General features: G+C 46.2%; 2 protein-coding genes across 2 annotated transcripts; one reads left to right on the top strand and one right to left on the bottom strand.

The window, feature by feature from the left end:
- Positions 1-927: 927 nt before the first annotated feature.
- cep104 (centrosomal protein 104) lies at positions 928-7,027 on the top strand (the record flags this gene model as incomplete). Its single annotated transcript, XM_024293867.1, is given in 8 exon segments — positions 928-1,011; positions 1,197-1,275; positions 3,378-3,486; positions 3,561-3,713; positions 4,447-4,505; positions 5,932-6,119; positions 6,342-6,603; positions 6,686-7,027. Coding segments are annotated over 4 exon segments (381 nt in total), but the record flags the coding sequence as incomplete, so codon positions are not given.
- Positions 7,028-7,171: 144 nt separating this feature from the next.
- Positions 7,172-9,262, bottom strand: b3gnt7l (UDP-GlcNAc:betaGal beta-1,3-N-acetylglucosaminyltransferase 7, like). Its single transcript, XM_024293866.2, has one exon. It carries the CDS (start codon positions 8,655-8,657, stop codon positions 7,467-7,469), a length of 1,191 nt encoding a protein of 396 aa, XP_024149634.1. The 5' UTR covers positions 8,658-9,262; the 3' UTR covers positions 7,172-7,466.
- Between the last annotated feature and the right edge of the window lie 1,895 nt (positions 9,263-11,157).

Raw genomic sequence — 11,157 nt, 5'->3', positions numbered from 1 at the left:
TGCTCCTGGTCGTGGACTGCACTTCTGCTTCGTCTTGACTGTGGACTTAATCATCACTCGTCCCTCAGCTCCATCTGAATGAACTCTTTTAGATACATAGTTGTAGAAGCTAATCTTTATAATTTTGTTAAAAACATTTCATTTGGTCATTACCTCAAAATGTGACAAGATCTCTTGAGATTAATAAAGTTCTGAATATTGATATCTGTTTCCTGTTTCCATTATTGATAATTATGCTAAGAAATCAGTGTCTTCACATAGAGAAGTATCATTATCATTATTAATAATGAATAACTAAAGGCAAACTAAGCAAATTTATTATTTCAAACTGGTAGCCCTTCGTATGATTCAGTACCCATGAAGTAGCCCGCAGTTTAAAAAAGGTTTTTGACCCCTGCTCCAAACCCTCTGATGGTTCTTCTGGTTTCATCATGACCTCCAGCTCTCTGAAGGGTCAGCAGAGTGAGAAGCAGACATTCAGCCTCTTCATGGTAGACCACAGCTGGAAACAGGGGAGGGGCCACTCCAAGGGGAGGGACTTAAGAGGGTTTGGGTGTTTTGTCCACAGTGATGGAAGGATGGAGCATGTGGTCCAGTAGCACGTCTGCACTGATGGTGGTGTAGATAGATCGTCTGAAGTTTACTGGTGCCCCCCCACCCCCCACCAACTAAAAGAAAATAATCAGGACTCTCTTATGAGAGCTTCTCAGAGTCCGTCCTGACAGTTGACCTCTGACTCGTGGCTCACAGGGATGCTGGTTGACTCCTGCCGTTCTGCACCGGCGATTTCCAGTAACTCTGACATCATCAGCAGGCATGGCGGCGGCTGAGGCCTCTAGTCTGTTCAGAGCTTCTGAATCTCATTGACTCGAGAGTCACACTCTGGCAGATCTCCAGAGACAAACTAACCTCCGCTTGTCCCTGTAGGATCTGGAGAAGGGTGGGATCCAGCTGGATGACGAGGAGGTCCGCTCCCTCCAGGAGCAGCTGGCAGGCCTGAAGGAGATGACAGTAGGTGGAGTAGCCAGTCTACAATGACATCACTCCTCACAACAGCGGTCGGTTTGTTTTCATGGTTTCTCACAGGGCTGGGAGACTTTTACCTCAGTGTGATCACAGACGTATGCAGATGCGAACAACCCTTTCACATTCTCATTTGGTCTTTATAATTTGTCATTTTATGTCTGCTTGTACAGGGAGGGGGGGCTGAAAGCCCCAGACATCCAGAAGGTCAGCAGCAGGTCACCAAGGACCCTCCAAAAGCTGCCAAAGCCGGTACGTTTGCGCATACGCAGGAGAAGCAGACAGCTGTGTTAAAACATGTGGTTGAAACTAAAATCAGTTTGAGGTTTTTCAGACTTCCGTTCTCTTAGGCTTGTTTACATTAAAAGTGGAGTCATCTGGACCCCAAAAGTGCACTGAACTTTTTTTTTCAATGATTGTCGATCTTTACTGGTGTCTAATGACAGACATGAAGTCTTGTCCACCTTTGTCATGGAAGGGCTAACACCTCAATTTAAGGGTTGGGGTCATCTGGACCCCATAAGAGAGCACGAGAGTTAATGAAGCAGTAAATTCAAAGTGTAATAATGTCCTCGCTGAGGTCGCTGCTCAAACTCACTGGAGCACAACAAAAGAGCATTTTGTCAGAACAGGAGAAATTTGCATAATGGATGTTCTTGAGGGCTGCACGGTGGCGCAGTGGTTAGCGCTCTCGCCTCACAGCGAGAAGGCCCCGGTTCGAATCCCGGCTGGGACCTTTCTGTGTGGAGTTTGCATGTTCTCCCCGTGCATGCGTGGGTTTTCACCGGGGACTCCGGCTTCCTCCCACCGTCCAAAAACATGCTTCATAGGTTAATTGGTGACTCTAAATTGTCCCTAGGTGTGAATGTGAGAGTGAATGGGTGTGTGATTGAGGCCCTGTGACAGACTGGAGACCTGTCCAGGGTGAACCCCGCCTTCGCCCATCAGTAGCCGGGTTAGGCTCCGGCACCCCCGCGACCCCGAAAGGGACAAAGCGGTCAGGAAAATGGATGGAATGGATGGATGGATGGATGTTCTTGATGGTTTCCAAAAAGACACTGGCATTGATTATGTAACTTCACACAAGTCCTGTTGTGTCAAGGTTCTAGGTTTTGGGTTCTAGGTTCTATGTTCTAGTTCTAGGTTCTGGGTTGTAGGTTTTGAATTCTAGGTTTTGGATTCTAGGTTTTGGGTTCGAGGCTTTGAATTCTGGGCTCTGCTTCCTAGGTTCTGGGTTGTAGGTTTTGAATTCTAGTTTTTGTGTTCTGGGTTTTGGATTCTGGGCTCTGGGTGCTAAGTTCTAAGTTATAGGTTTTTGGTTCTAGGTTTAGGATTCTGGGCTCTGGGTCCAAGGTTCTGGGTTCTACGTTATAGATTCTATGTTTTGGTTTCTAGGTTCTGGGTTCTCGGTTTTAGATTTTGGATTCCAGGTTTTTTTTATTCTAGATTTCAAGGTTCTAGATTCTGGGCTCCAGTTTTTGGTTCTGGGTTTTAGGTTTCTTGGTTTTAGTTTTTGGTTTTACATTCTAGGTTTTGGGTTCTGGGCTCTGGGTCCAAGTTTCCTGGTTCTAGTTTTGGGTTTTACATTCTAGGTTTTGGGTTGTGGGCTCTGGGTCCTAGGTTCTGGGTTATAGGTTTTGGATTCTAGGTTTTAGGTTCTTGGTTCTGGGCTCTAGTTTGGTACTGGGTTCCAGTTTTGGGTTCTGAGTTCTAGATTTTAGTTTCTTGGCTCTGGGTTCTAGATTTTGGATTCTGGGTTTTCAGATTCTAGATTTCAAGGTTCTGGGGCCTGGGCTTTAGTTTTGGGTTCTAGGTTATAGATTCTAGGTTCTGTGTTCAAGGTTATGAGCTCTAGTTTTGGGTTCTGAGTTCTATTTTCTGGGTTCCGGGTTTGGTACCCAAACCCTGGCTGAACCCTCAGGAGTCTGTTCTCGGACTTCCATAGTTCCTATATTAGGAGACTCTACATCTCTCTGTTTCGGCTTCAGAAAAAGACATGCCTGTTTCTCTGTTGCTTAGCAACGCAGCTCCTGAAAGCAAAGCTCATAAACTCCATTTGTGTCTCAGCGAGTCAGAGACCTGGTTTCAGGGTGGCAGCAGAAGTCTGAGGCTGCGTCCCTGAAGTCTGTCTTTGGTTTTAGAGGTTTCCTCTCCAACTAAACCGTCTTTGTTTTCAGCCTCAGGTCTCACTAAAGGAGGCAAGAAGAGAGGCGGGGTGAACACTCAACAGCCCGTCAGGCACCTGGACCTAGAAATGTCTTTTCAGGGGAAACACAGGATTTCACCGTTTTGTATCTGAGCTCTTCAGATCTGGCTCCTCTCTGAGGTCAGATCTTTGGTTCTTCCTCTTTCAGTTTGTGCATCTTCTTCTGTGAAGAGGACGAGTCTTTCACCGAAGACGGACTGGACCTGCATTACTGGAAACACTGTCCGATGCTGCATCGATGCCACGAATGTGGACAGGTAGGCGTCTCCGCCCACTTGACCTCAACAGAGTGGGGGTGGAGGAAGCAGCTGCGCCTTTGCTTTTCCAACAGGTGGTGGAGGTCTCTGGACTCAGCCGTCACCTTTTGGACGAATGTGAGAGCAGGTCCGGGTTCAGGCCGTGTCCCCGCTGCTCCCAGGCTCTGCCCGCCGAGGATTTGACCCCACACCTTCAGGGCTCCTTCTGTCACCGTGACTCCTGGGAGGTCCGACGTTCCTGTTTGCTTCTGTATTTTAGACGGGAACAACATTCTGCCGTCAGTTCTGACTTTCTGACTTAAGCAGAGATGAAGTCAGATGAAGAGCTGGTCACTGACGGCCTCATCATCTGCTTCAGAGCATCAGTTTTCTGATGCTGATCTGAAAACGCTGACAGGTTCCTCTATGTCTCCTCATTATTCCAAATCCACATCAAAACTTCACTTTAAAACTTCAAGCAGCGCTTTCAAAAACCTGAAAGTTTCTTCATGATTCTCTCAGTTCTGCTGTTTTTTGTTTCTCAGTCTTTCATTTTCAACCATTAACTGACAGATTTTTCGTCTCATGTCATCTCAGACACTCCTCTTCCTCCCCAAACATTTGGGATAACAAACTTCCTGGTTTTTGTTGATCATTTCTGAAGCTGAGGATTTTTCCATTGAGTTTTAACTAATTAATTTCACAGTTTTTCTTTAACCTGGACTCAACTTGGTCATTTCACCTTCCGGTTGCATCTTTAGGATCTAAGTGCCAAACACGTTTCCATGGAAACGGGTTTAGTGTTTCTGCCAAACTCAAGTTTAAAGCTTTTCTTTTACTCTAAACGTAAATAATGCAGAGTTACGGCAGTTCCCCCGTCAGCCACATGCTGCATTAATAATGAATGATTGACTCATCCTCAGGTGAACACCTTTTCATCTGAAATGTGTCACCCAGTGTGAAATTCTGAATGTGTTTCAGCGTCTAGAGGAGGAAACCACTGTCCGCTGTGCCACAGCAGCTTCCTGCCAGGAGAGGAGGTGAGAAACGATTCTCAGGTTTATTCTTCTGTGGGACATTCCATAGTTGACCTTACACCTCCTTCATGTCGTCTCTAACTAGTACAAGATGATGTCAGGTTTCAGGAGCAGAACCGTTATTGTTGTTCTTCAAAGACTCTTTGTTCCTGAAACGATCCTTTAGGTTTGAGGAGAATCATCTCAGTCAGCTGCTCATCTCTGATCCCATGCATGCTGTCCTGCTGGCTCAACTCAGGATCAGTTGATCTTCCTCCTCAGAATCTCCTCACTTCCTATAAGTTTCATCATCCAATGAACAGAATGGATGAAGCTGGACGTCACCGTGGAGACAGAAGTGTCTTCGTTGACAGCGATCATGTTTCATTTTTTTGTCTTTACTTGTGGGTTTCGTAGGAAGGGTCAGACGTACATGTGCGGGTTTCTCCACGCACATGGAGGTGGAGCAGCAGTGTCTGCTTTCACTTCTTTGTCTTCCTGCTTCTGTCTTTGGATCTAACGAAGCAAACATCATCTACAGCAGGGGTGTCAAACTCAATCGCACAGGGGGCCAAAATCCAAAGCACACCTTAGGTCGCGGGCCGAACAGGATAAACATTTATTCAACACTCTAGAACTACATTTTTAAAACGTAACTTTTTAACATAACTATGAATAACAAAAAGGCAGGAAAATCATTCCAGAATAAATCAACTTAAACTTTTAACACCTGAGCTGTTGCCCGGTGAAACACAAAATCTTTAACACACTGTAACTTTTCAACCGTAAACACAGTAATTCTGGTTGAATTCCAGAAGACTCTACTGGGATGATCGTGTTAACAGTTGAAAAGTTACAGGAAATCAAAAAACATAAACACTGGAACTCTGGTGTTAAAGGGTTAAATAACTTTCAATATTTTACTCTCCATAAAAAATTATTTTGTCAAAATTATACAAGTAACAAATAAGCACAAGATAACATCGGGCCATCAATAACAATAAAATAAAAGGACTTGGAGGGCCGGATCCGGCCCCCGGGCCTTGATTTTGACACATGTGGTCTAAAGAGTGGAGGCTGCTGTTGGAGCAGGAAAAGAAAATCCAACCGTCATGTCTGATGGAGAATATTCTGTTTGGAGCCTTTTAGTTCAGGTTACCTCAGAACCACCAGAACCCCAATGGAAGATCCAGAACTATCCAAAGATTAGCTGCTTTATCCCACAGTCCACCAGTTTAATGTTTGTTCTGAATGAAGAAATGTCCAAGAGACACATGTGAACATTACTGTCCTGAGATAAAACAGGAGCTTGAAGCGGTGATGCAGCAGAACCTCCATGTTTGATGTGATGGAGACTGAATCCTGCAGCTGCTGCATGTCAGCTGACAGCTCTTCCTGCGCTGCAGTTCCTTACCGTTCCTCAGCTCTCATGCACAGAAACCGTTTGCAGATCTGACTCCATGAAAGGGTGCTGTGTTCCCGCACTGGGCTCTGACCATCACCAAGGGCTGATGGGAAAACTCCTGTTCCAGGGCTGACTTACTGAGGTGCTTTGTCCCCAGGAGCCTGGAAGGCTCACCTGATGGGCAAGGAGGGCTGCAAAAAAAACGCACGCAGGACTGCGGTCCCCTGGAAAAGGTAAAGCATTCATGCCCCAGCCCAACAGGGGGGGGAGTTATGAAGAAGCGTTTGTTCCTAGACTTCCACCTTGGAGCTCCTCCTGTTTCACAGGTGTGACTGTGCTTGTAGTTTAGGAGGTGGCATGCCTTTACATCTACACTGACATCACACCTGATGCTTTGGTCAGCATCCTCTTATCTCCCAACGACATTATCAGACATATTGTGTGTCTGTGTGCAGGAAGGGCTGATACACTGAAGCCCTGGTGTTCAGCGGGGGCCAGAGTTGTTCCTGTGGACAGGAGTCGGCTCCCCTTCCTGGTTCCGGTCAACACAAAACCCACACAAGGCAAACACTGAGGGACCGCCTGTTCAACGGTTCCCTTTCCCGCTCCATGACCAGAGTAAACCGTGTTTCTGATGGGAAACAGAATGATACCCAAAGATGGAGCTGCCACCCTCGTCGGTCCAGAGACAATCTGAACCTTTTTTCAACTGTGGAGGTAATGAAGACACAGAAAGATGCCTCAGAGAGACTGAACGTTCTGGTTTTATGACCATCTGCTGATGAACACTCCTTCTCAGGCTGAACTTCCACCAGAATCCTTTACAACAAATCAGCTGAGTGAAATCCTGAAGAGGATTCCTGGGACTCTCTCATGTATTACAAACATCATCTGGGTTTTCTGTTCATTTTAAAGCTCCGGTTCTGGTGGTGTGAGTCTGCGGACCTTCTGAAACTCCAGCTTCAGCCGGAGCTTCGAGCTTCTTTCTTTAGCGTCCAAACTGCATTAGCTCCTCCAGCAGAAATGAAACAGAATTGAACGTATTTGAAGTATTTTCTGAAACCACAGATTTGTCAGAATCTTGTTGTATTTTTCCAGCAAATGTATTTATATTTGTGTAATAAAGCAGCTCTGCTCTGAACTGCTGGTGTGTTTTAGCTTGATAGATTTGAAGTGATGTTAAAGGAGTTGGATGATCAGTCCAGGCTCTGGATTTTCTAAATAATTACAGGTAAAGTCCACCTATTTTTCTACATTTTGTACAAAATTTAAACAACAAGTGCAGTGTTTTTAAAATATAAAAATCTTTATGTTCCCCATTTCAGACATGAGACATGAAGGCAGTTGATGCTCTGGATGTGATGGAGACGGTTTCAAATGGCACACAGACGTGGAAGTCTGAAGTCGGGGCGTCTTTACACATCAGGAAGTTGTAGCTGCAGCTGTAGTAGCTTCACAAACTGAAAAAAACAGGAAGTTCAGATGAAATCAGTGTGTGGTTTGGGTCCTGTGCAGGAAACGGAATTAACATCATTAAAGTTCACTTTTTGAGTAAATTCCTCTGTGGGAAAGTCAGTTCTTTACACGGTGGCTCTGTGTGCACAGGCCAGCTCCTGTCGGTGCACGATGCTCCACATGTCCAGCAGCTCCTGTGGACTCAGCCTGTGCACCACGATCAGGTATTTGTAGAAGCAGGGCTCCCTGTTCATGGGGCTGGAGTTATGTCGGCTGATGCCGAAGGTCCTGAAGCCGGGGTGCATCTCCGGGGTCACATCCAGGTTCTTCAGGCACATCCCCAGAAACACGTCGTCGATCGGGTACAACTCCAGCTTCTCCGAGATCACAAAGAGCCTCCTGGCCAGCTGGGAGGACATGAGGAACCCCCCACCTCCCACATATGGAGGGTAGGGCTTGTCGTACAGCTCTTTGGGTATGTAATATTTGCTCTGGCGGTTCCGGATGGGGATGGCCTTGGAAATGGTGTCCCCCACAAACAGGTTGGCATCTTTGTGCTCCTCCACCTTGAAGCGGATGAGCTCCAGCAGGTTGTGTGTGTTCACAAACACGTCATCGTCTCCTTTGAAAACAAACTGCACTCTGGGGCAGAAGATGTCGAACCATTTCAGGAAGTTGACCTCCTTCAGAGTCAGGTTGAAGAACGTGTCCATGAAGTCCCACTGCAGAATGTCCTTGTAGATCTGGTCCTCGAACTCGATCAGCTTCTGCAGGTTGTTGGTGTCTTTGCCGGTGGTGGGGGTCCCCAGGAGAAACAAGGTTTTGATTTTCCTCCCGTCCCAGGTGTGCTCCCTGCCCCAGGTTTTGCGCACAGCCTCCCGCCGGTCGTGCTGCTCGATGACGGATTTGACGACCATGAGGAGGTGCACGTCTCCGTCCGCACACTTCTCTGGGTGGTTGATGATCATGGGAAAGTACCTGCAGTGTCTATGCAGAACAAACTGGTGAAACTTCCCGTCCAGGCGCGCGAACCAGTCCTTCTTCCTCACCGACGTGTCTTCACTGCAGTTCAGAACCTGCGCGTCCCAGAAAGCCAGGGTCTGGTTCGACGCCGGCTCCGAATCCTCAGAGGAGTTGGAGCTCCACCACGCAGATCTCACAGGTTCCTTCTTGAAGGAGGCGCAGTCCGGCCCGCAGACAGCCGCGTGCCTCTCCGCCAGACGGTGGAGCATCAGAAACGAGGCGCAAACCAGGAACAGGCTGAGCAGCGGCTTCAGCAGCGCGCCCCGCTTCCTCCGGAGGCACAGGTCCATCATGACGCGCTCGAGGGGGGTCCGAAGCTGCACGTGCTGCCCTCAGGAACGCGCATCGGCGCCGTCTGCTACGGACACGCCGCGTCCCGGAGCTCCGTCAGCCCGCGGACCTGCGCGTTCAGGTCCGGTTCCTCCCTGAACCTGCTCCTCTTAGAGACTGCGGAGGTCCTCCCCGCGCCTCACCACGTGTCTCCTCCCTCTGATGAGACAGCTGAGCCGGGCCACGAGCTTGTTCGTGTAAGTGCGTGCGCGCGCGCGCGTCCATCTGTCCATCGATTTCCACCAACATCAAGAAAGTCTTTCGAAACCAGAAGATACAATTCCACATGGTGGAAGTGAACGCATCATTTCTGTCGGGATCTGTTTGTTTGAAGGTTTGGATGTTTTTGAAAAAGAACTTTTTTATAGTTTGATAAACGTGTGTGTGTTTATGTATTCTGTTATGAATGACTGCATTGGATTCCTGTCTGCCCAAACCTCCTCAGGTGCTGCCTGCTGTTCTCTTGTGACGTCACTGCGGGCTTTTCTATCATGTCTGCGTGTTTCCGGATGGAAGCTTTTGCTCTCCTTTCTTCTTTTCCATATCAGCGCGTTCACGGGATCGTTTTGTGCTGTCGCGGTTACGGTAGAGTGAATTTCACGCGCACTGACTCGCCAGTCTCCGAGCTCCGTTCTTTAATCACGCGCACACCCACACCTCCCGCCGGAAAGTCGTTATTGACATCTATCAACATTTTCTCACATTCTTAGATCTCAAATAAGCACTCGTTCATGTTGGGAATAAAAACTTCAAACAGAAAGACTTCCTCCTCGCTGCAGCGAACAGGCTTCATCCTGCAGTAAAAGCAGGTGATGCGAGTTTTGATTCGAAGTTTATTTAAGGACACTTCCCATGAGCGCGCGCCCTCCCGTGACATTGACATGTGTTCAGGTGACCTTCAGTTAAAGAAGTTTGATCTTCTCTGATGGTGGGATGAGCGCAGAGCGGGATGCCGAGGCTGGAAGTGATTGGGCGGGTAATGGAAACAAACCATCAGAACCGTGGTTCTGGTTCGGGTCCAATCAACCCAAAGTTAAAGAAACACATTTTAAAGTCATGAACTCCATTTACCCATCCAAAGATTTGCTGAAAAAAACGTTTCAAAATTGATAACAACTTCTGTTCCTTCTGTGAAAACTGTTGAAACAATAGATCATATTTCCCGGCTGTTATACACAGCTTTTCCAGAATAACATGCACACACAGATACATTCAACAATTCAATTACCAGGTTGTATCACTCTACAGAATATTCCATTTGGATCTCTTCTACCATCAAAAACAGAAGAACTCTGACATGATTTAGCCCTCTGCTTAGCCAAGTTTTTCATATACAAATAAAGAGTGCTGAAAAGAATCCCTTAAGGTTTTTTTGGTTGAACTGAAATTGTATTTGAAATCTTTAGAAAATATTGATTCCCAAAAGAAAATATATGATACATTAATAGAATATCCAATGACGTAAATTAAAACTTTACTGCAAGAAAGTAAGAGCAGTGTTATTTAAGTTGACGCCTGTACCACCTTGCAGACTATCTGATCATTGTATACCCTTCTCTCTCTTTTCGTCTGTGTGCTTTATGGGCTGACGTATTTCCAGTTTCGAATAAGACTGCTTACTCTCTTCCGGCTGTGGCTAACTATATGACTTGGCAAATCTCTGAGTACTTTCCCTGGTATTGGTTTATTGTCGTTATTTCTTACATTGTATGATAGTTTATGATTATGTGTAAACACAATGACATCCAAAAAGGCTAAGTTTGCCTTTCTGAAGCACCAAACACTCACAAAACACTATCATGTACTGTATGATCATGTGACTTCTTGGGATGAAACATAGTTATGTTAGAACATTAAAACCTGTTCAACAGAACTTTTTATGTGTAAACGAACTTTGAAGTGACTTTCAGATTATTGATCGTACTCTCAGCTGATGATGAAGAGCTTCTGCCTTCTTCATGGAGCGATAGCGGCGTGTGCTAACGGTAACCTCGCCTCTGTTGAGACGTAGGAAAGGAATCACGTCTCAGGTTGATTCTACCTGACACTGAAAATTACATTTAGAAACACTCGGCTGTGGAGTAACTGAAACACAACTAACAGGTCATAAAGATAAAGACAGTGATAATCAGACGTGTCTTTCATGCTAGCTAGCATTAGCCCAAATGATTGGTGACAACGGTATTCACATGTAATTCGCGCTCTAGTTGCATGTCAGCTAACTGAACTTAATTAAATACTGTGATGTTTAGCTTTGGATTCACATAAAATGCATGAATCAATCCAGTGATCTGCCTCTTGACTGCACCTATAACGTTTCACTAACATGAATGTCCTTCAGTTTTAGGGATTTTTGCACGTAAACATGCGCTAAAAGCATTAGCATTAGCAAGTTACCTTTGAAGTTTGCTTTGTAGGACGACATATACAATTTAAAATCTTTTCGCATTTTTATTTTGCGGT

Source organism: Oryzias melastigma, linkage group LG7 (genome assembly GCF_002922805.2).
Source record: "Oryzias melastigma strain HK-1 linkage group LG7, ASM292280v2, whole genome shotgun sequence".
Lineage (NCBI taxonomy): Eukaryota > Metazoa > Chordata > Actinopteri > Beloniformes > Adrianichthyidae > Oryzias > Oryzias melastigma.
The sequence above is the reverse complement of the archived record's forward strand: the minus strand, read 5'-3'. Positions and strand labels throughout refer to the sequence as shown.